The sequence below is a fragment of the Miscanthus floridulus genome, chromosome 8 (assembly GCF_019320115.1).
Source record: "Miscanthus floridulus cultivar M001 chromosome 8, ASM1932011v1, whole genome shotgun sequence".
NCBI classification, from domain to species: Eukaryota; Viridiplantae; Streptophyta; class Magnoliopsida; order Poales; family Poaceae; genus Miscanthus; species Miscanthus floridulus.
The window spans coordinates 40177748-40202161 of NC_089587.1; the positions used below are offsets into that span (position 1 = coordinate 40177748).

The following is a 24414-nucleotide window of genomic DNA, read 5'->3' on the forward strand; positions in this document are numbered from 1 at the left end:
CTCTAAGTTTCTTTGGAATGACTTTTGCATGAATAAACGGTTGTTTATCTCAGGAAGTAAACACGCAAATCTTGTATTAAGTGTCAACCACAATAAACAGGGAATAACACAAAACATCAAACAAGACTCAAACTGAAATTATTATTGGAGGTTGAAAAATAAGCTATAAACAATGTAAATTAGATTTCTGAAGGATCTCTCTTACTCATTGTTCAGTGAATATAATATGGCAATATAGATTTAGGATATGTAAATGCACACAGCACCAGGCACCAGACCAGTGTTTGTGGCTTCTACTCCATTGGAGTGTGGAAAATCTTTGTTCTGCAGCTGCAAGCAGAGAGAACAATATTTTTTATAAGAATGCAGCAGAATCTGACAATACAGAACATATCAATTGAGATGTTAGTTAGATGGACCCACTTCTCAATCTTGTTGACTATACCAAATGTCCACATGGGTAACATAGCTGTAAGCTGTGTGGCTGTAAACATCAGCAAAAACCAGGTATTATGACATTATTCAGCTCAAATATGTCCAGAAACATTTGGCTTCCTGAAACAAGTCTTAAATGGTTTGAGTCAGCATCAGCCGTACAATTGTTGAGATCACTAGCTCATCAAAAGAATATTTGGGCACATACATATGACTCCTGGTTCTATATTAGTACAGTTACAACATTGTTAGCAGTTATGACAGCTACTAGTACTCCCCTAATATCTAACCGATACCACATGCTACAATAACCTTTTCACTGTAACGAGTTACAACAACTTGCATTCCCTTTAATCTATGAACCACTGATTGTTTCGGCAGTGGTGAAGAGTTCAACTGGAATGATGGCAGTAGTTTTGCAGGGAGCAGTCTGTAAAAGACCATCATCCTAAGGTCATGGCACAAGACTTACACAATCAGTAGAAATGTTAAACCCCAATTTTATGATGACCAAAACTTAAAGGTATTTGTCCTTGATTATCTTCACTATCTCTTCGACTCTCTTAATGATTTTAGGATTCATCATGTCTCTTGCTTGCCCAAGGAGAGTGCCTTCTCTGCTGTTATAATATGCATCAACTATAGCTCTTGCCCAAGTGTGCAACGCCTCTGGACTCCTACAATCCGCCAGGCAACAAGCAACATTAAAACAAAAGAAAGCGTAGACAAAATCATCGCCAGAGCACCAGTAATACTTACGTGTATAATGTATCAACATTGTCCCCTAGAAGTTCAGGACCAGGGGTAAAAGCATCATTAAGTGCACTTAACCGTTCTTCTGGATCCTCTATCATTATAAGATGTTTCAGTATTCTGATATCCTTCGGCATTTGTCTCTGGAGATTGGCCACCGCAGTCATATATAGGTGAAACATTATATCCTTTGCCTGTGACATGCATTGCAGATCAGGAAACACCCAAAGAAGAATTTGGAGCACTAGAGCACAACTACAAGATGCTAAAAAGTATAGAAACTCAAGCACATATGTGGTTGCTGAATGCTATAATCATTTACCTCAGATTTCGTGATGTCAGTGCCCTTTGCAGCTGACCAAGCTTTCGAAAGCATCAACACTAATGCAGAATCCAGTTCTTTCTTCTCAGCCAAGTCATCAATCTTTCTGCAAGCAGCATCCACCGAAGGTGAATTAAGTATATCTTTTAACTTCAATTCTGCAGCATCCAAAGCTTCAAGACTCCCTGTTGTATCATCATGAGCTTGTAGGGCATCTACACAATCATTTCCAAGCTTTGCCAACTCTACAAGGATAAAAAGGTCCATGCTACAAAATATAAATCGATACAATCCAATTGGCCAAACAACACAAATGGCAAATGAAAATCTTTATCTTCAGATCAGTGATCAGCACTAATGCTGTCCACATGCCTATAAACAACTAATGACATTCAAAACTCCACAACAATTTCGCAGAAATTACTCAATAATTGAGAGCAAAGAGTAGGCCTTCATTATGACAGTGCAGGTTAATCAAAATACATTCTAAAAATGAAACTGTTTAGGGTCTTAAGAGTTGTACAATGGATATAGCTCTATTTTATTTATAGTATCGGAGTGCATAAACTCACAAGAACTAACATATAGTTAACTGTCATTGTTATGTCTATAATATTGCAGATAAGCAAACCAGTACATCTGTACATTTGATATGTTTAAGGGCGTACCCAGTGCAGAGAGCTCCCGCTCTGTGCGGGGTCTAGGGAAGGGTGTTAGTGGCAAGCCTTACCCTCATCTGTGCAATGCGAGAAGACCGCGACTCGAACCCGGGACCTTCCGGTCACAGACGGTAAGACTCTACCGCTTGCACCAGACCTGCCCTTCACATTTGATATGTTTCTCTATTATAATTAATATGTTATACCTTTTTTTTTTGTGTGTGTGTGTGGTTGGGGGGGGGGGGGGGGGGGGGGGGGGGGGTTAGTTACAGACATCATAGCTCAGTACTCAAATGCCTCACCAGTTTGTTTTTCAGGTTCATCATGATAAGACTCTGCAACATAGTAAAGGTGGTTGAAGAATTCCACTGTGAAATCTTTACGCCGCTTAGCAACAATAGCACCAAGTTTATCAGATGGTGTGGATTTTACTACTTCAAGAAGTTCATTATGCCTCTGTACATCCTCATCAATCTGAAAAAGGAGGGGCAAATTATATTAATATCTGTTATGAGGAATCCTAAATCAAATAATGAGGTAAACCATGCCTGCGGTGAACCAGTAAATGCATGACCTCTTTAAGTTTTCTACCAAGTCTGAGAAGATTGTGCTTCATCTCAGGGTTCAGCTCTGTATCTGCTTTTTCCTGGCAGCGTTTAAAGAAATGAGGCCTTATGTTGTCCCATTCCGTGCTAAAAGCTAGTAATTTTTTCCAATCTGTTGGTGTAGGTTTATCCACCAGAAATACACCAATTAACTTATCGCATATTTTCATCATTTTGTTATTGTCTCTGGTGTTTTCGTTCATCTTAACAGCCCTTTCTGATTGATTATCTTCATGAGATGAAGTATCCATAGCACTATTCAGATATCCACTGCTTGATGGCGAGCTTTCTACATAATCATCAGAAACCGCTGCCACATCACCAAAGGCTGAGATAGAACAGCACGACTTGGGAAGACCAAGGAACAGACAACCTAAGATCAAGAAAAAGAAAGTATGCTGTTACACAGAGAATAAACCTTTGAAGAATAGATAAAGCACAAGATATAAGGAACCTCATGAGCTCAATCTACTAGATACAGCGAAATACATATCGCTGCAATGTCAAGAGACTCGTGTATGCCTAGTAGCCAAGCATCTGACTAGACTAGTATCAAATGCTGCTCCTACACATATTAAAGAAGGTGATAGAGGTCAAAAGCAAAGAGGAATGCCTTAAGCATATGAAAAGAACAAGCGCTCAAAAATGCTACTACAGAGACAGAAAGATAGTCAATACATATAGTATATAAAATCTACACCGAATACATCAAACACAGTCAAGAGATCATTGTATCACCTTACCTATTTTCAAGGAAAAAATTTACACCGAAGACACTGACCATGTTCGCTTGTTTGTTTCAGCTAGGCTTATTCAACCAGCCAACAGTGTTTTTCTCTCACAATAAACCAGCACCAGCCAGCCTAAACCAGCCAAGAAACTAACTAGCGAACACGCCGACTAAAGATAGAATAAAACTAAGAAGGCAAGTGAATTTTTTCAATTGACATTCTTTACTACCTAGAATGTTGATGCCTTGATACAAATATTTCCTTGTGTTTTGTCACTAAAACTTACAATAAATTTTTCATACAAATTGCAAAAGAAAAACAAATTCTAATTTTCAGTTTATCTGAAGGAAAATGCACAAAGAAGGACCTTAAAATAATAAAAGACAAATGAATGAGGTCACAGGATGACAGGAAAATACAATTCATCAAAAGAGCCTTCATTTAATGCAAGCTTCAAAAGAACCTTTTGTATAGAGCAAGTTCTACAAGGAACTAAGAAGAGCTGAACTTAGACTACATATAAAACTTATCATGCATTACTGGACTACAGACATGCTCGGTAGCACCTTTAGACTAATTAGTTGTAGTATGTGCCAGGATTCAAGATGACAATGGCAATCACTGGTAGGAACAGAATTTTCTGTTAGTGCAAGGCATACTCTTCGTTCTATTGAATATATGCTATGTTGTGTCCTTTTCTGTCTTGCTTCTTACCATAATCACTTGTAATTAAAATTTTAAAGAAACTTTAGGAGAGAGCTGATTTCAAAACAAGATCTGATGGATTAACACCATAACAGAATTTGGAGATCATGGGCACTGGGCAAATGTCAATTTTATATGTGACTGGTGACTCAAAACAAATGTTGGACAGCTGATAGAATTGAAAAGAGAGGTTTGCCACACCCAGCCCATTGCCCCCTCTGTGACCAGGAGCCTGAAAATGATCAACCATTTGCTTGTTGGTTGTGTATTTGTCCAAGGATTCTGGTTCTTGTTGCTCCGAAGGGTTGGGCTGCAGAGCCTTTCACCGCAGCCTACAGTCCCATCCTTTGATGATTGGTGGTCTGATGCAAGTTCCAAGGTTGATGGGGAGGTTAGACAGGGACTCAATTCAATGATCATCTTGGGAGCTTGGTCTATTTGGAACCTCCGTAACCAGTGTTTCTTTTATGAGTATCACCGAGTTTATCCTCGATCACACGGTCCAGGTTAGAGATGAGTTGAAATTTTGGGGTTTAGTGGGGCAAGTGGTATTTCCTACCTCACTGCCCTAGCACCTGAGGAAGTCTAGGTCAGATTTTGGGGTTGATATTGGTCGGTTTTCTTTTCCTTTTGGACCGCGGGTGAGGGGTGATAGACTTGGTCTATAAGACTTGTGTTTATCTAGAGTAGTTGGTGCCCGTGTCAGCACCCTTATCATCTATCTTATCCTACTTTAGCATCTACTTTAGTAGTTGGAATATGCTGTAGCTTTCTTAAGTTGCAAGCAAGCTATCCTATATGTATCCCCAAACTACCATGGTTTGTGGCAAGGCTAATGAAATCAGAAATTCAGCCTCAAACCTGTGCTTTGGTTCCAACAAATGGTATCTAGAGCCTAGTTTCTTACCTGGGGTTTTCCCCTTTACCCATCCTCAATCCGGTCGCCATGCCCAACCGGTCCAATCGCTCCCCTTCCCTCTCCTCCCACTCCTCCAATGGCTCCACCACCTCCAGCAGGCAGAGCAGGCAGTCGGCGGCTGCGGCTGGCGGCGTGGACGAGCTCAACACGGTTGCTGCGGTGCGGGCTGCGCGGGACACCGAGCGCACGGCGTGGGCGGCTGCGCGGGAGGCGCGCCAGGCACGTGAGGAGGCAGAGGCATGGGAGCGTGTGGCTTCATGGGCGGCCCGACTCGTGGTTGCTGAGGCGGAAGCCGCGCGCCGCTGAGATGGCCAAGCAGGCCGCCGCAGTCGCGGCTGCTCTGCGAGCAGAGGACGACGCGGAGCGGTTCGACTATGATGGGCGCGGCGCGGACGCTGGCGCAGGTCGCACGGGAGGCCGCGTTGACGCTGAGCGGGTCCGGCCCGACGCAGGCGGCTTCGATGCACAGGACCTGCGCGGACGCGTGGCTGGCGACCGCGACGCAGGCGGCTTCGATGCACAGGACCTGCGCGGACGCGTGGCTGGCGACCGCGACGCGGCCGCGGGCCTGCGGGGCGCAAGGAACCGCGACGCGGGCCGCTACGACAGACGACATGGACGCGACTTCGACCGGGACGCGCGGGACCGGGACGAACGGGCGGCATGCGACGCCAACACCTGGCTGGAGCTGGAGGAGCGGTGCGCGGCGCGGGACTTGGACGAACACGACGCATGGGCGCGGTACGGACGCGGCCTGGGCGAACGGGACGCTGGCGTGCGGAGCCCTCATAGGCGGCGCGTGCCTCCCCTTCCCCGAACCAGCGCCGTGGTCGTCGTGGCCGGCCCGGCTCCCCTCCCGTCGTGCAGACCGTCGTCAAGGACGCCGGCGGCGGATGGCCCATGCTCACCAAGACCAACTATGCCGAGTGGTCCATGGTGATGAAGGTGAAGATGCACGCGTGGCGCATGTGGGACGCGGTACGGTACGGCGACGCCGACTTCGATGAGGATCGACGGGCACTGGAGGCGCTTCTTGCTGCTGTTCCAACGGAGATGCACTCCTCCCTCGCAAACAAGCGAACCGCCAAGGATGCCTGGGACGCCATCGCCGCAGCACGCATCGGCAGCGACCACGCCCACAGGTCCACGCTTCAGAAGCTGCATCAGGCCTGGGAGAACCTGGCTTTCAAGCCGGGTGAGGACGTCGACGATTTCGCTCTCCGCCTCAACACCCTGATGCAGCAGTTGGCGCGGTACGGCGACAACGACATCGACGAGGAGAGAGCTGTCGAGAAGTTCCTCCGCGTCGTCCCCAAGAAGTACTCGCAGGTCGCCATTGCAATCGAGATGTTGCTGGACTTCTCCGAGCTGTCGATCGAGGAGGTGACGGGTCGCCTCAAGGCCGTCGACAACCGCGAGCTGCTACCTCCCTCAGAGTCGGTCACCATCGGTGGCAAGCTTCTCTTCACCGAGGAGCAGTGGCCCGCCCGCTTACGGGAGCGGAAGAAGGGGGAGGCCTCGGGTTCTTCGGCTTCGGTTTCGTCGAGCAGCCGCAAGCGTCAGCCGCGCAAGCGGGACATGGCGCGTGGTGGCGCTCCTGACGGCGCCGACGGCGAGCGCAAGCCTACCAGCGACGACACCTACAAGAACTGCGGGAGGACTGGCCACTGGGAAGTACAGCCGGCAGGCGAAACGCGACGGTTAAGCACACGTCGTGCAAGCACAGGAGGGTGACCAGCCAGCTCTGTTCTTCGTACGGGAGCATCGAGCCGCACTCCTCTCCAGCGTTGGCCGCCGCCGCTCTCCTCTACCTCGACGAGCCGCAGGCCCACGTCTTCCTCGGCAACGGGTCTGGCGGCGACAAGATCGACGGGTGGTACCTCAACACCGGCGCCACCCACCACATGACCGGGCGGTGCGAGTTCTTCTCCGAGCTCGACTCCGGCGTTCGAGGCTCCGTAAAGTTCGGGGACGTCCCCACCGTGGAGATCAAGGGCGTCGGCTCCATCGTCTTCACCGCCAAGACCGGCGAGCACCGGCTGCTCACCGGTGTCTACTACATCCCGACGCTGAGGAACTCCATCATCAGCTTGGGACAGCTGGATGAGAACGGCTCGCGCGTGGAGATCGAGCACGATGACCTGCGCATCTGGGATCGCCATGGTCGCCTTCTCGCCAAGGTGAACAGAGGCGCCAACCGCCTCTACATTCTTCACGTGTAGGTGGCACAGCCCGTGTGTCTTGCAGCCCGCCGCGACGACGATGCCTGGCGGTTGCACGAGCGCTTTGGGCACCACAACTTCGAGGCCCTGAAGCAGCTCAGCAACAAGGTGATGGTGCAGGGCATGTCGCGAATCGAGCACGTGGAGCAGTTCCGCGACACCTGCGTCCTCACCAAGCAGCGGCGGCTCCCCTTCCCTCGCCAGGCAGGCTTATGTGCCAAGGAGAAGCTGGAGCTCATGCACGGCGACCTCTGCGGCCCCGTGACATCGGCCACACCTAGAGGCCGGCTTGCACTACCCGAGGTGTCCCGGTGCAGAGCACTTCATCGGGTACAGCGACAGCGACCTCGCCGGCGACATCGACACAAGCAAGAGCACCAGCGGGACGGTATTCTTCCTCGGCAAGTGTCTGATCAACTGGCAGTCAGTCAAGCAGCAAGTGGTGGCTCTGTCCAGTTGCGAGGAGGAGTACATCGCTGCCACAACCGCTTCGACTCAAGCTCTTTGGTTGGCTCGGCTGTTGGGCGATCTCCTGGGCAGAAACGCAGAAGCAGTGGAGCTCAGGGTGGACAACAAGTCCACCTTGGCCTTGGCGAAGAACCCCGTCTTCCATGAGCGCAGCAAGCATATCCGAATCAAGTACCACTTCATTAGGAGGTGCTTGGATGAGGGGAGCATCAAGGCCGGCTACATCAACACCTAGGACCAACTCGCCGACCTTCTCACCAAGTCCCTTGGGCGGGTCAAGTTCCAGGAGCTTTGCGCCAGGATTGGGATGGTTCAAGTTCCTCAGAAGGCGCCACACAAGGCTTAGGGGGAGAATGATACTTGGTCTATAAGTCTTGTGTTTATCTAGAGTAGTTGGTGCCTGTGTCAACACCCTTATCACCTATCTTATCATCTACTTTAGTAATTGGAATATGGTGTAGCTTTCTTAAGTTGCAAGCAAGCTATCCTATATGTATCCCCAAACTTCCATGGTTTGTGGTAAGGCTAATGAAATCAGAAATTCAGCCCCAAACCTGTGCTTTGGTTCCAACAAGGGGGGATCCTTGGATTCCTAGTGTGGGTTGGTCTTGAACATGGCTCGTGTTGAGTGTTGTTTGTAAGGATTATCTACCCATTTTATTCTTCTTCTTAATACAATGATAAGCAGCTCCTCTGCATGTTCGAGAGAGAAAAAAAACCATACCAGCCTTGGCCTCTGGGGAAAAAAAGGAAAACAGAACAAGCACAATGTTTGCCCCTGATGTGTGGAAATCCACATATTCGTTTCCTCACATGCCAAGAATCTCATGATTATGTTCAACCATTCTTTTTTTTCATTATACAAGGACATGACATCAGAAGAAATCAACAACAATTGACAACACATATCTTAATATGAACATTGTCAGAGATATAAACAAAAGATTATGTCAAAAACCACATATATTATCTTCCTCTTTTAGCATTACCTATTGTTTATGTATTTTTTATTTGCACAACCAAAATACATTAAAAATAATATGAATTTAGTTCTCGGGCTGACAATAGCAGCAGTTGCGAATACATAACAACCAACACTAGCTATTGTAATGGTTACAGTTTTGATCAACATCATGATAGTTTTGCGTGAATACAAAGGCCCCTGTTCTGGACTTTATTCAGCTCGCACATATAGGGCCCAAGTAGCCAAGTAGGTTACAGAAGCCACTAAGTTGGCTAGTAGATTAGGAAAGAGAAAGAATAGGAAAAGTCTATTCGAATTAGAGTTTAGAAACTGAGTGTCCCAACTCCCAAGTTATAGCCCTATGAGGGTTTGGCCATCTTGACTAAAAAGGACAGCCAGCAATGTGATAGACAAAATCAAGCACGAAAAGGAACCAATCCACTCTTTTCAAAAATTCAACCTGCATGCAGGAGGTGCCCACAGCAGGCAGTTCAACATCTAAACAATCACAATCTTTGCAAACCTGATTTGGGTGATTTCTCGATCTGCACTCTGAGAATTCATCTTCAGACAAATGGCAGACTAAGAATATCTATTGGATTTATCATCAGCACTGCAGAATGTAATTTTTCGATCCGCACACTCACAATTCAAATGCAATTTGTCAACCTAAGCCAGGACAAATCTATAAAGGCAGAATTGTAATTTTGATCTAGCCTAGCCCGCGGCAAACAATATACAAGAATTTTCCTAATTTCCTATCACTTATGTCAACTCAATCAACTACTCAAGCAATAGAGAACCAGAAGAGGGTCGAAGTAGCGTCCTCACCAGTGGGTGCTGAAATGCCGGCGCCACGGGGGCGGAGGCGGCGGCTGAAGGCGAGGATGCTCGCGCGGGCGCCAGGGGAGCTGAGGAGCGGGAGGCCCAGCCCGGCGGGCGATGGTGCCTGGCATGGGGAAGCGGAGGAGGTGGTGGGCATCGCCATGGCGAATTCGAGGATGAGGCAAGCGTTCGCGCTTCGTATCTTTACTAGGGTTCAGGGAAATTGTGGCTGCGGACTGCGGGCTGACGCTGACGGCAGGCACGGCGTGCGCGTGGCGCTTGCTCATCCGGCAGCCACGGAGGCGGATTTCGGCATGGGCGTGGTCGACGGCTAGACGACGTGCGCGTGCCGCCTCCTGAGTCCTGACCACGCGGAGATAGGGTTTTGCCTGGGTGGGGTTGGGTTGGGTTGGGCCAGACATTGCGATCCCTAAAGCCGGATCCATTCTTGGGAAGGAATCCAACCTCGGACAAATCTTGTGTTTTATTACCGCCTCCTCTAGAAAAAAAAATATAAATCTCGATTTCCAATAAATCAAAGAATCTTAAGTTTAACCAAGCTTATAGAAAAAAAGTAGGAATATTTATATATTAAAATATATTTATTATAAAGGGTGCATTTTTGCTACTTCCGGGAGTTAGTTACTCCCATCTTCAAAAAACCACATTACGTATGTGTGCATACTAATTTATCAGATTGAGTATGTTTATATACTCAATTTAAGATACTTCAAATCTTAGTACGCGAAATTTTTTCAAAAGAGCGCATACTTTTTAATATATTACTAAAATACCACTGCAGTACTATATAAAATAAGTATCCATATACTCTATGTATAATTGCATACTTGACATACATATTATCCTAGATGGTTTAGTATGATCATATACTTCGTCTACATACACTTCGTCGGGCTATATACGTCCTAAATCTAGAGATATACACGTGGGAGTAACTACTCCCTGGGAGTAAAAAATAATTTCCCTTATTATAAAACTATATATTATGCTTTGTCTAATGATACTTCTTGCGCGTCATAAATATTAATATAATTTTATTCAAACTTGATATTGTTTGACTTCTTGGTAAATGTGATTTACATTCGTAGTTTGTGTAGTTATAGTTGATTGTGTAGCTCTAGTTGAGTAGTGTTGTTAGAGTAGCTTTCTTGTGTAGCTCAACTAGTTTAGTTGCCAACCTCTAGTCTTGGGTGCTCTAGTAGTAGTATAAGCTTTGCTACTAGAATTATTTAGGAGGTTTGCTCTGTAGTGAAATAGGCTAGGCAAAGTAGTTATTATTAGGCCACATTTATACTAATCACTTTGCCTAAGTATTGTGGTTTCTAGGAGACTTTTTAGTAGGCTATTCACCCCCTCTAGTCATCCTAGTTTCTTTCAAGGCCAAGTTTAGTTTTAAATTGACTAATTCACCCCTCTTAGGTGTCATGATCCCTTCAACTGATATCAAAGCCAGTTATCTCAAATTTTAACCTTGTCTTAATCGTCATTGAGTCATAACACTATTTTGAGTGGGAATAATAGTTGCTCATAGACCTTCGCACTTTGACAACACTAGCTTTTTCTACTAGCATGCTAGAATGGCTTCCTACCTTGAAGCAGTAGATTTTGGTGTTTGAAGACTCACTAGGGATGGGATGAAACACCAAAAGAATCCTAAGAAACCCACCTCTAGTGACGAAAAGGAATCCATTTTAGCACTCATTCTAAAAATTGCCTTTTTGAATTAATTAGCGTTGGTGTATTTAATCAAGTGTTCACCCTCACCAAGGCTAATCGAATTTGGTTAAAAGAGCTTCATGATAGTTCTAACAACAGTCGTGAGCAAAAAATAATAATGCTTAACTAAACAAACTTATAATGCTTTCACTATGCTTCCAAATGAGCTTGTCAAAGACACGTATTCTCGTTTGAATCTAACTGTCAATGAGCTTAATGCTATAGGTTTGACCAAGGTGATCAAGGTGGACCTAACTATCAATGAGCTTAATGCTATAGGTTTGACCAAGGTGATCAAGGTGGATGTGGTGAGGAAGATCATCTACATGCTACCACACAACAAGTATGCCTCCATCATCACCATCCTCCACAACATAGACGACTTGAGCACCATGACTCCCGCACTTGTCACCAGAAAGGTTGCAACCTTTGAAATGTCAAGGAAAATGGATCAAGAAGCTTCTTTATCAAGCAAGCAAAGCATTGTTGTCGCTTGGGATGAGCACGAAAAGATGAAGAAGAAGGGCAAACAAGTAGAATCATCATCAAGCTTAAGTTCAAGTGAGGACCATGATGATGAAGAAGAAGAAGAATTTATGAAGAAGATGATAAAGGTTAGCTTCCACCTCCTCCTCCGACGATGGTGAAGAAGTTATGCAACGTATATCTGATGACGATGTTGTTGTTGATTCATGCACCAATGAAGTTGCAATGGACAAATGTGGTGCTTAAGGAAGAAGTGGATCGCCTCACCAAGGACTTGATTATGTTGAAAGGCAAGAGTGAGCAAGTCTAACCTCATCAGGATAACACTGTCAAAGGCGTGAAGAAGTTGGATGAGGGAGGAACAGTGGTGTGCTACACTTTCCATAAGAAAGGCACAAGTCCTATGAGTGCAAGGTGAAAGGGGGAGAAAAGAAGAAAAAGAAAAACAAAAAACATGTTCTTCGACACCTGCACCAATTGGATTGACAAAGAAGAAGGCCACTCCCTTTTTGCTCAAGCGAAAAAACCGGAAGGTCCAATCAGATCACCGGAGAAATCCAATGCCTGTCACGTCAGCTACCCGTTTGAGACTAGTCGAATCTTTCATCCAATGCACCACCAGAGGATTTGGACGCCCCTCTAAACCATCTGCAAAAACTCTTGGACCACACTTTTTCTTCAAGTGCCGCCCCTTGTAGACCACCGAAGAATTTCGGTGTGCTCAAACCTTCTACAAAACTATTGCCTAATTGTTGGCCTGGAGCCTAAGCTACGGTGTTGACCAACTCTATACCACTGGAGTTTTTCGGTGATTATAGCGATGATTAGACTAGTACTCCTGACCAGACCCTAAGCTTAGGTCCCTCTACCATGAATACCACCGTAGTTTTTTGGCGCCCCTGTGCAGAGCCCAATGAGCTCTATTCCTCCACGTCTTCTCATCTTGGTTTCGATCTCTTGGTGTCATGGATTTCATCCAATGCAAGTCTTCTATGGTCTTTAATTGACCTCCTTGACCTTCCTTCAGGTATTGATCATTTGATCTTCATGTTGCCTTCTTTGTCCAAGCCATCCTCGTGTCCATTTGAATAAAACACCTTGTACATAGCAAACTTCATTATTAGTTACAATCGCCAGAATCATATATGGCCCTTACTAGTTGTCATTGTCCTTACAACTTTAAAGTATTGGTTTCCTGAAGTCATTTACATTTATCTACTAGTATCTATTATGGAGTTGCCTTGATTCAAATAAAGTCCATAGGAATCTTTACTCGCTTGTTGTCCTCCTCCATCACTACACCATTTATCTTATTTTTTTATTTGAAGTTCTTTGTGTGTCGCACTATCCTCCCATCACTACACCATTTATCTTATCTTTTTATTTGAAGTCATTCAAGTGTCGCATGTCGCACTACCATATTATTTTTAATCCCTATTAGAGCCTGGTCGTTGTTTGTGATATATTCAAGAAATCTTTTATTGACTAATCTTGGTCATTAGAGATTCTTCAAGGATAAAAACACTCCTATGTAAAATGCTATAACAGAATTTTGTGTGCTCGTGGAATTGACCGACAAAGTACACTAGTGCATAAGAAAACCCAACAGACATTTCTAACGTCGTTATCGAGCAAGCAATTGGCTTAAGATGTCATTAAATATTTTTCTATTGAATTATCATCATTTAGCATATCGCCGCTCTAGCGGGTTTAACCTTGTTTTGTTCTCTGTTGGAATTATAGAGTAGACTGGTTTCAACTTACTGGAAAAAGTTAAGGATATCCTAGAATCACTTGTGAGGAGAGTTTGATCTCGAGTCGTTCCCTCACGGAAGGTGGGTAAGGTACTCTGATGGTTAAAACCTCCCTCTTGTAATTGGCAAAATTTTATCCTTCAAGAACTCCAACAAAATTTCAGGTTGGAAGTTACATTTCAGAGAGCAAAGCGATATTTATAGCTACATTTGTATTGGCCGTTCACTAAGACAGCAGCTAGTAGAAATGGATATATTTCCACTTTCTGATGGTGGAAATACCTATTTTGACTTAAGCGAGTAGAAATAGGTATGTTTCCACTTCCACCTGTGAAAATGCCTATCATTTCGATTTGCGAGAATCTAGCTAACCACCATTGGAAATTGACCTGTGCAAATTACGATAGGCTAAGTTAACCGCCATTGGAAATTGACCTGTGCAAATTGATCACTTACGGTTGTAGTCAGTGGCTACAAAACCATCTACAGGTTTGCTCTACAGCGACGCCTGTATTTTTTGTGGCCGGTGAAAAGATAGGAAGCATTATTAGTGAAAATAGCTTCTGTAATAGAGTGTACCACATTTCTCAGCAACGATTATTATATATCACGATTCTCAAGTCGACCAAAACATAACATGTCCAAAAGCTACAACGTTTATTTTAGGCCTTAGGCCCTGTTATTTCTTTGTGCTAAAGTTTTGGCCAGCACTTTTAAGCTCATCTCTTGGCAAAATGGATCTAAACACTACGGGCAAAAAAGAGCAAATCCTAGGCTGCTAATTTATTGCCATTTGCTATCCAAGAGGCCCAAAACTAGGCAAAAACGCTTGGGGGCGCGAGCTGGACGCCCACTACCCCCGCATCCACCCACCCCGCTCGCTCGGTACCCTTATCCATTCCCCCGCTCCCACCCCCCGCCGCTCACGCTCTCGCCCGACGCCGCCGCTCTTGCTCTCGCCCTCCACCGCCGCCCAGATCCAGCTCCTCCTCCCTGCCCCCCAGATCCAGCTCCTCCTCCCCGTTGCGTAGCTACAGCTTGTCCTCCCCGCCGCCAGATCCAGATCCGCGCGTCGCAGATGGACGGCTACAACGACGATGGCTATGGCAACGGCGACCACACTAGGGACTTCCTGTCGCAGTCTGATCCGTATTCCCCCGCTGGCGGCTACGACATCTTCTCCGACGAAGCATATCCCTTTTCGGGCTCAAGCATCATCAATGCTCCCCGGATGGGCATGGCGGCACTCGACCTCAACTCCCATGGCGAAGGGTGGCCCGGAATGGCGGGCTATGAGGGCCTCATTCGCTTTGGACCGCAAGATGGAGGCATCGGCGGCAGCATGGGCCCCCTCCCATTCGCGTCTGCAGCGGCAGTTGTACCCTCGGCTTACGTGCGGCTCGCAGTGGAGGTTGAGGAGGTTCCACGGCTGCTCGCGTCGTGTCGTCATCCTCCAGTGGTGGCCGTGGCCCTACCTTGCCTCCTGTGACCACCGGCGTGCGCTGCTCGCGTGGATCTACATCCGGCGTGCCTGCTGGATCCAGGAGCCGCGGTGGACGTCGACGACCCGCGACGATAGCTGTTGCGGAAGACAACTTCGACATCAACCACTAGAATGATGCTGAAGACGACGAGATCCAAGAGATCTTTCTGAACGCTCAAGGCTTGGTATATTCTCAAACCCAGAAAAATATGCTTGGTGTTGGATTTTGTCATTTTCGTAATGTATGTACGTATTCTTGTTATGAATGGATTAGTCTAGAGTGGATAGGGAAAATTGGTCAGAACCAAATACCAGGACATTATGTGATTTGTGGGTTGACCAAATTAATAAGGCTAACTGTGTGAAAGGAACCATGAGCAAGACAAGGATGAGGGAGGTAATAGGAAGGTATTTTGCAGCAACCAATTTGATACATGCATGATAGAGTGCAGATCACTAATAGGATTAGGCAACTGAAGGGACTATGGCAATTCATACAAAGACCGCGCAATGACACTGGCTTAGGCTATAGAGATGATGGCACTGTTGATGCCACTGATCAATGGTGGGAAGACAACACTAAGGTACTTGTCAAACTGCTTGTTTGATGTTTGATATCTAGTTAGTTGTACACTTAAGTTCTGCAGGGCCATCCAGACTGGAAGAAATGCAAGTGGGGGTGGCCAGAGTACATGGATCAATTGGACCAAATGTTCCATGGTGTAGCTGTAGATGGCTCAACCTCATTTGTTGCTGGAGAAAGTGTCATTGTGGATGAGGAAGAGGAGGAGGAGGCAGCTGAGGACCCTGATGTGCACACTTCAGTTAGCATCGGTAGCTACAAGAGAGCAAGCAGCACAAGCACCACTGGCTCTAGTCTGCGCAAGCAACATAAGAGCCCAGCAATTCGGGCCATGAACAAGTACATGAGCGACAACACTAAGATTCAAAGCTCAGAGGAATGAGTACTTCGCGCAACATTAGGCAGCGAAGCAACAGAAAGAGGCTGCCAAATTTGAAAAGATTAAGCTAGTGTAGTAGTTGGCTAGAGAGTGTGGTGTAGAGGAGACAAACCGATCGATGTGGTTTGCTGTACACAGGATGCAATGAAGAAAGCAGTATGGCGTTCTTCATTGGAACATCTATGTAAGGAAAATGGACCCTAGGCCTATTTACTTTGGATTTTGGTGTTTGATGACCAACACAACCAAACTGGACTAATGAATTTGCAAGTGATTGTTTTGTAGTCCAATAGGGTGCAAAACGTGACTTGGACGAAGGCGACGTGATGATCCGATGATCAACACCATAAGCAAGACCCTAGAAGCACAAGAGAAGACCCAAGATATCAAGCATAGTCCAAGCACGAAGATTGAAACCAGGCCGGACGCAAGATCATGAAGAAACGAGCTCACAGTGGTGACCGAACGCAGCACCGGACGCAACCCTTACAGCGACCGGACGCTCCGATCAAGAGGCTCGGCGACAGCAGGCATCAGCAGCAGTGACCGAACGCTGAGTATTGGAAGTGACCGGACGCACCGCTGACACTGTTCATCATCCTGGCAACACACTCAGTACGGACCGGACGCTGGCGGCAAATCGACCGGACGCTGGAACTGCAGCGTCCAATCAAGTATAGAGATGTTCCAGAGCGACGAAGTTGCGACCGGACGCGTCCGGTGGCACATGACCGGACGCCATCAGCGTCCAATCAGTTGATCATGCGCTCAACGATCGGGACGACCGGACGCGTCCAGTCAGGACGACAACAGCGTCCGGTCAGTAGCAGAAAAGCGGAATTTCATCCCCAACGGCTACTTTCTCAATGGGGCTTATAAATAGACCAAGGGTGTTGAAGGGAGTGGAGCTGAGGAAACATACCAAGGGTGTTGATACACCATTTTAGCGATCTCCACTTGTATAGTGCTTAGTGATTCATTAGGTGATTAGCGTAGGTGCTTTGCGAAGTGTTTAGGTTGATTAGACCACCGCTTATGCGCTTACTCTAGGTTTAGGCCTAGTGTTTAGTGAGGTTTGCATACCTCTTACCACTCGGTGCTTGAACGCACCATTGTTGTACATTGAAGGGGCTTGTAGTCTTGCAAGATCACACCAACCGCGTTTGTGGTGTGGCCGCCACCGTGTACCGAAGGGAACAAGGCCCGCGGCGTTTCTGCCGGAAAATTGATAGTGAAGACGGCGGGGAGCGGTCCGGGAGAGGCTTGCCAGAAGGCACACCGGAGACCCACTTGCGAGGGGCTATCCACGGAGTTACCCGACAGGGAGCTTGGCCCTTGCGAGGGGCTCCAACGAGAACTAGGGGAAAGCTTGCGCGCTTCTCGATACCTCGGTAAAAATACCGGAGTCATCGATGGGAATTTGCATATCTCTACCTTGCTCTTTAGCTTCCGCATTTACATTGTTTGCATAACTCCTTTTTGCGGTAGAGATAGCAACACACTAGCAAAACCATAGTTGCACATTTAGATTTTTTATCTTTTGCATAGGTTTCGCTAAGGTTAAAAAAAGAGACCATAGTTTAGAGTTCGAATTTTAAGTTGCATAATTCAACCCCCCCTCTTAGGCGTCACAGTCCCCTACAATCTAAACCTTAGCCTTCATTGAGGAATATGTCTAGATCCTATTATCTTAACTTCAGTCTGTCATTTGAACTTAGCATGTCATTTGAACTATGTCTGTCATTGCACTAAATGTGTGATTTGAACTATGTTTGTCATTTGAACTATGTTTGGCATTTGCACTATGTCTGGCATTTGCATTATGTCTGTTATGAATGTGTTGTTGTACTATGTGACGACTTTGAATTATGATTGTGATGTGAGCATGTGCACTTTCATCTGGAATATGTAACTAAGTTTGTAATGCATTTATGTGTCCGGATGATAATTCAACAAGGGATGGGGACAATTCTGATGAGTCAAGTGATGAGGAACTGTTCAGACTTCTTGTTGATGATGATGACAGAGAATTTATGGACGGTATGCTTTTGTTTGATATTCACTATGACAAATTCTTGCTGGATGGCCTGGTTCTGTACATGACATGAGAGTGTTCACTAATGCTATGACCAAGTACTGCCACATCTTTCCACATCCACCTACATGTAAACACCTTCCAATGTTGCATTTGCAGCTTCTAGTTCAAGTAGTTGAAACTTACAAACTGTTGCATTGTGTAGGAAAATTTTACCAGGTGGACTCGGGCTACCCAAACCGTCCGGGTTATCTTGTGCCCTACAAGGGAACCAAGTACCATCTTTCAGAGTATCGAGACGGCCCGAAGCCACAATGTAAAAATGAGATCTTCAACTACGCACATTCATCTCTTAGAAATGCCATCGAGAGGTCGTTTGGAGTTTTGAAGATGAAGTGGAGAATCTTGTTCCATATGCCAAGTTATGCACCTCATAAACAAAGCCAAATTATCGTTGCATGCATGACACTCTATAACTTCATTCGATCAAGTGGAATAGTGGATAGGGACTTTGATCGTTGTGATCGTGATGAGAACTATGTTCCACATGAGGCATCGGCCTCTCAACCACGTACTCGTCAACCGCCGGCAAGGGATGAATCTGCGTACATGAATGGTTTCCGTGACCAAATAGCCATTGGTTTGTTAAATAGATCGTGACAATTTGAATTGTGTATTTGAATTGTAACGTGTGTGCTTGATTTGTATGGTTGAGGACAATTGAACACAGTACTTGGACTATTTAATAATTGTGCAATAAAGTGTAACTTTTTATTGTTTGTAAACACCGCCGGGCATGGCAACAACACCGGCGTGCAGCAGCTCGGCGCCCGCATGCAGCATGCATGGCTGACAATTAATGAAGCAAATCAGTCATTAAATGAGGACAAATCAGTCTTTATTTGGTACAGTGCTAAAGTTTTGCCATGCATCTCAACACCCAGATGTAAAGTTTGAATGCCTAAAGATTTGCAGTAAAAGATTAGGGCCAAAAGTTTTGCCATTCCAAATGCATCTAAACAGGCACCAAGTAACTTGTGAACTGCAAAGTCTGATGCATGTCTCTAATGCAGTATCACGTAGTAGTAATACTTCTGTTTCACAGGTTGCTCGAGTCAAAACTAACAAATCCCTTCTCTTTCAAGCTTTCGATAGTCTCCTTGATGCTCGTCTCCACTGGAATTAATTCAATGCCTAAGCTTCTTATCTTCTCCTTTGATACTTGGAAGGTTGGGACAAATGGCTTGTCATCTGCACACCTGCCAAGAGGAACATACTCTTAGTTTCTTATTCGTTCTATGAACTAATAGGTTTAAGTAGTATTTTATTCATTCTGAGACAGAACACTGATTGAGGAACATCAACCCGTGACACGATATGGAAGACAAGAAATGACAGAGTGTTCAACAAGGCCAAGTCCACGTCGACATTTGGTTTGCAAATTTCAAAAACCAGTGTCTGCTTCAGTCGCTTCGCTTTAAGGATGATCTAAGATCAACCTTTTGTTTTTGGCTAGATGCTTACAGTTAATTCCTGTTGTAAATTTGTACTGTTTTATTTACCATTAAATTTATAAAATGAAGTGCTGTGGGGATCTCCCCCACAGTTTTTGCCTTCAAAAAAAAAAAACCGTGACACAGCTAAAGTGACAATGCTTTTTCAATCATATCACGATGGTCTGAAGTCATAGGAAAACACTTATCCCTAAAGATATTTAACGAAGTAAAAACACAGGAGAGTGGCTTGTTCCAAACAAACCATATATATACATTGCACTGCATTTGTGAATAAGAGGCATCACATTTGAAATATATGAACTTACTTGTCCGGAAGACGAATGGTAGGATACATGTTGCGGATGATGTTGACTAGCTCTGAGAAGTGAACAACTCTTTCTACCATGCAATACCTTCCATTTGCTGAGGGAACCTCGTATGCAAGGATATGGGCCAAGGCAACATCTTTGACATTAACCCATCCAAAGCTAAGATTGGGATATGTAGATGATCCTGCAATAATATGAAAATGATGAACTTTCAAAAGATAAAATGAAAATGATGCTATGATCTTCAATTTGTTGCCCGGATGAATCGAGAACAAAACAATGCAAGGACATTAGGGAAGGTGCCATGAGCAAAGTAGCAGTTGTAAGCAAAGTCACATAACAGTTATCATAGAGCTGTTGGTCTAAGGAGTAACACATTAAAAGCCAACATAGCAGTTATCATATCTACACATTCGCATAGCTTCAGAGAATGATTTTACACTTTATTTGATCTGTGGCTTGAGGACACATCATTATTAACAGAATGACAGACTTGACAGTAAATTTTCCAAAGTATTTCCAAGGTTTGCAGCAAAAGGCATAAAATCTGTGAACTAGAATACACAATACTAAGCACAAGCGTCCTGCGTCCCTACTGTCCTTACAGGTATTTGAACAAATAGCAAACCCAAAACGAATGTGGTTGCTATAATTTCTACTCTACAAACAGGTCAGCTTAAAAGTTAATTGGACAAGCATCATACCATTGATTAACTTCAGGATTGCTTCAGCACTGGTATTTAGTGTAGGCTGCAGCAGGGGACCAATAACCATTGCTGGGTTTATAGTAACAATTTCAAATCCGTTATCCCTTGAAAACTTCCAAGCAGCCTGCTCTGCAAGTGTCTTGGACAAAACATACCATTGCTGCCAAAGAATGTAGACTTAGAAAATAAACTAATAATGATAAAACAAATAACAAGATAGCTTGAGACATTGATATAAGACAATGAAATCAAACTTTGCTGAATGTTCGATAATCAATAGCCAATCAGACTTACAAATGTTGGATGGACTGTTTCTTAAGGTTGCACTACTAGTCAGGATTGGATTTGAATATATATTCAAATTAGGCAATAATTATTGGACTGTTTCTTAAGGTTGCACTACTAGTCAGGATTGGATTTGAATATATATTCAAATTAGGCAATAATTATGTAATGCTAATGACAAATGAGAAGAGTAACATCAATTAAGCAGGATCAGTAGTGAAGCACTTCAGCATTCACAAGAAATTGTGATTGGTTGTTTACATTAGTCTTATCCTGTATTAGGCTTCAAGTAGCACAACCCAAGACAGCAAAATATTATGCAGTGTGTTGTTATTTGGTTGTTCAACACATGCAAGCTGCATTCAGTAATGTTATGTTTGTTTTTTTACATTGTATTACATGTAATCATCCCACTTCTATGTTCTAGTAGAGGTAAGGGAGGCGAGGAAATTCTATTTTTGTGGACCCCATCGGGTAAATACGACCAAATTTGGCGTACTGGCTATTGCAGCCATAGGTCTCTTTGAACACTATGGAAGCCTACATATAGGCCTCTGCGGGCAACCTAACACTAGTAAGCTGCACTGCACAAGTCTGGATACATGCTAATGCCTAATGCTGGCAACCAAACACAAACTATTTAGTCTCTACACAATCTTGTGAGGATACCGCATAATATGACCAATTCATTGAACTACTTAAAATCAAACGAGATTGAAATACACATAGAGCAAGATATTCAATGAATTTTAATCTAACTCAAATGGTTCATGCATCATGCACTTTGTTGGTTTCAAAGTGAATAATATGCTGAGACTAAGAAAAGTAACAACCATAAAAAAATGAAGCCATCAGCCCTTTATCATATGAAACAAAATGATGCGATTACTGGTCATGGTGTACCGGACGATATACATCTCTGCTAAAACCTACAAAATGCCCATGGGCTACATAACCAGAATAAACAATACAATACCATTTAAAGAAATTATTTTGAATGAACAAGGTAAACATATTCCAAAGAAAAAGGTATGTTGATATGAAAGCAAACAAGGGCATCGAAGCATGCAGATTTCAGATAATTGGACTTATAAATGAACGAGGATTAGCAAAACCTATCATAATAGTTACTACTCCACCAACCAAAATACTACCAATAATACAAAAGCTATATGAGGAAATAATTATTTATGGTAGAAAGGAGGAACATACCTGATTCTTTTCACAAATTTGTGGATCAGAAAACCATGTCTCGTCAACCGTGACCTCAGGAGTCCTCGGCTTCTCGTTGTAGGAAACAGCAGCCATAGATGATGTGATAACCACTTTTTTAATAGAAGCTTTCTTGCATGAACCAAGAACATTGAGTGTTCCCTTAACTGCTGGGTCAAGTAACTCAGCCTGAACAGAGATACAGATAAAATAATGAAACATATAACTCCTTACATAGCTAGTAAAATTTGTAATTTCTCGGGTAGTTAAAGGTAATACGTGGGTCCAACTCCAACAAGGTGAAATCAGTAGATAGGTAGATGTTGGCACATGTCAATTGTTATTGTAAAAACATTACTCTGTTCAAAACTTGTAAAATCCTGATTTGTAATTTAATAATCCTCTGTTTAGAATCCTTGTAACTTTACTTAAACCATTATTTCGGATTTTGACTTACAGAAAAAAATAAAAGTAGGGCTTACAAACATAATATAGAGTAAACAAGTTGGTCTAGGTATTGGCATGATGGTCATGGACTAATCACTAAGAGGAATTTTGGGATTAAAAAGTGACCCTATCCAATAAGGAATACTAAGAAAAGTGCAGACTGAAGTACAATGCCCCCAACATATCAGCCAAGGGAATGGCTCAATGCAAAACCCTGAAGGGCATGTTAGTTACTATACTAGGTGCAAAGTAACAATAATAAATTGATGGGAAGTACAGAAGCTCAACACACATGAATACTCTATGCCTTCAAGACACCATGCATCTTGAAGCTGAAAAAACTGTAAATGTGTGATAAATCTAGCAGCAGACGGCATCTCTTGTTTCCATTAAACAAACCTTAGGATCCTTGACATTGTGATAAAAGGGAGAGGCAGTATGGAACACGGTGTCGCATCCATGAACTGCAGCGTCAAAAGAGCCCTCTTCTAGCAGGCTTGCTTTAAATAAGTGCAGCCTATCCTTAGCTCCATCCAGCGCAGTCAGGTGCAATGTTTTCTTTGGGTCAGCTGAAAAGTGAAGATAACAACAATGACCGTATGTCAAAGGTAATATTGCTAAAGAATTATGGTGTGTGTGAAATGAAAAACAAAGAGCACGAAAATAGTAAAAATTTAAAAAAGAAACAAGAGTTTGGTAGAAGTGCAAACGCAACATAGAGAACTGCAGAGTCCCATAAAATTCGTTTATACGTAGCCACTTGGAAGGGAAGTAGGAAATACAAATGAAACTGAAGAGAGTGAACATGAGGTTGGACACTTGAGCCACATGTTTCAGCCGATATTCATCACATTCCTTTGTTCCTGAGGGTTACATAGGAAACAGAGTTCCTCTACTGTTCCTTTTTTTTTTCCGCAAAGAGGGGCTTATTCTCTCCCTTTTGGAATTTGGTGTGGTGATAACGTGATATGTATGGGGATACAAAGTGCTCCTCAATAAACTGACCAGCCAAGTTGATCGGTAGCAGAATTTTTCAGTCTACAGTTGCAATCAAGATTTCGGGGTGCCTCCGGCAAGTGGATCCATAAGCAAAATACGTAGTACCAAACCTACCATCCCAAATTTACCGAGGTAGAATATCCGGTCCCCAGCGAACTAATCAATTCCCAGTCTAACCAAACCAATCTCACAAAACACCACAGCAATTCCGCTAGCTATCAGCGGGAAAGGGAAGACTGGAAGAGATGGGGAGGAGGACAGGCCGGGATGCGCACGCACCGGTGTCCCGCACGGTGGCGCGGACGGTGTAGCCGCGGTCGAGGAGCAGCCTGACGATCCAGGACGCGATGTACCCTGATGCGCCGGTGACGCACACCAACTTCCCCGCCCCCGTCATCGCCGCCGCCGCAGAGCTCATCACCGTCGCCTTGTGTTGTTGCGTTGCGCCTGACCCTCCCCTGCTTCGTGGATGGAGTGAGGAGTTCTGAGGCAGCCGCCGCGCTGTGACGGAAACAGAGACGCGGATGGGGGGATCATAAAAGCATCCGTAGCCGTCGGAAAATAGGCGTTTGGGCATCATCCGTTACGTCACTGTAGGTTTGGTATTTGAAGGGCATCAGCGGTTACGTCACTCGGTCACTGTAGGTTGACTAGACATAACATACTGGAAACTTGGGGCGGGAAAGAGCATCATCATCAGGTTTATACATTAATCATAATCTGTCATCTTTTTCTAGTATTAGAAGTGATTAATTTTCTTCACTGACAAGTGGGCCTATAATGCATGAGCAATGCTCAAGTCCGATTTACCCTGTTTAGACGATGGTTTCTACGGCTGATAAGCTGGTTAAAGTTAATTTGTTGTGCACCGATA

The 24414-nt window shown here is 44.6% G+C and overlaps 2 protein-coding genes across 2 annotated transcripts; both read right to left on the minus strand.

Moving 5' to 3' along the window:
- Positions 1-552: 552 nt before the first annotated feature.
- Positions 553-10006, minus strand: LOC136476227 (uncharacterized protein At4g37920-like). The gene is made up of 6 exons (XM_066473987.1): positions 9615-10006; positions 2744-3147; positions 2472-2643; positions 1511-1755; positions 1195-1382; positions 553-1112 (listed from the first exon to the last, which is right to left on the minus strand). The coding sequence occupies exons 1-6, from the start codon at positions 9769-9771 to the stop codon at positions 953-955; spliced, it is 1326 nt and encodes a 441-aa protein (XP_066330084.1). The 5' UTR covers positions 9772-10006; the 3' UTR covers positions 553-952.
- Positions 10007-18925: 8919 nt separating this feature from the next.
- On the minus strand, positions 18926-24063 carry LOC136476228 (phenylacetaldehyde reductase-like). Its single transcript, XM_066473988.1, has 6 exons — positions 23820-24063; positions 22941-23110; positions 22095-22283; positions 20595-20757; positions 19888-20074; positions 18926-19324 (listed from the first exon to the last, which is right to left on the minus strand). The coding sequence occupies exons 1-6, from the start codon at positions 23956-23958 to the stop codon at positions 19165-19167; spliced, it is 1008 nt and encodes a 335-aa protein (XP_066330085.1). The 5' UTR covers positions 23959-24063; the 3' UTR covers positions 18926-19164.
- Positions 24064-24414: the final 351 nt, after the last annotated feature.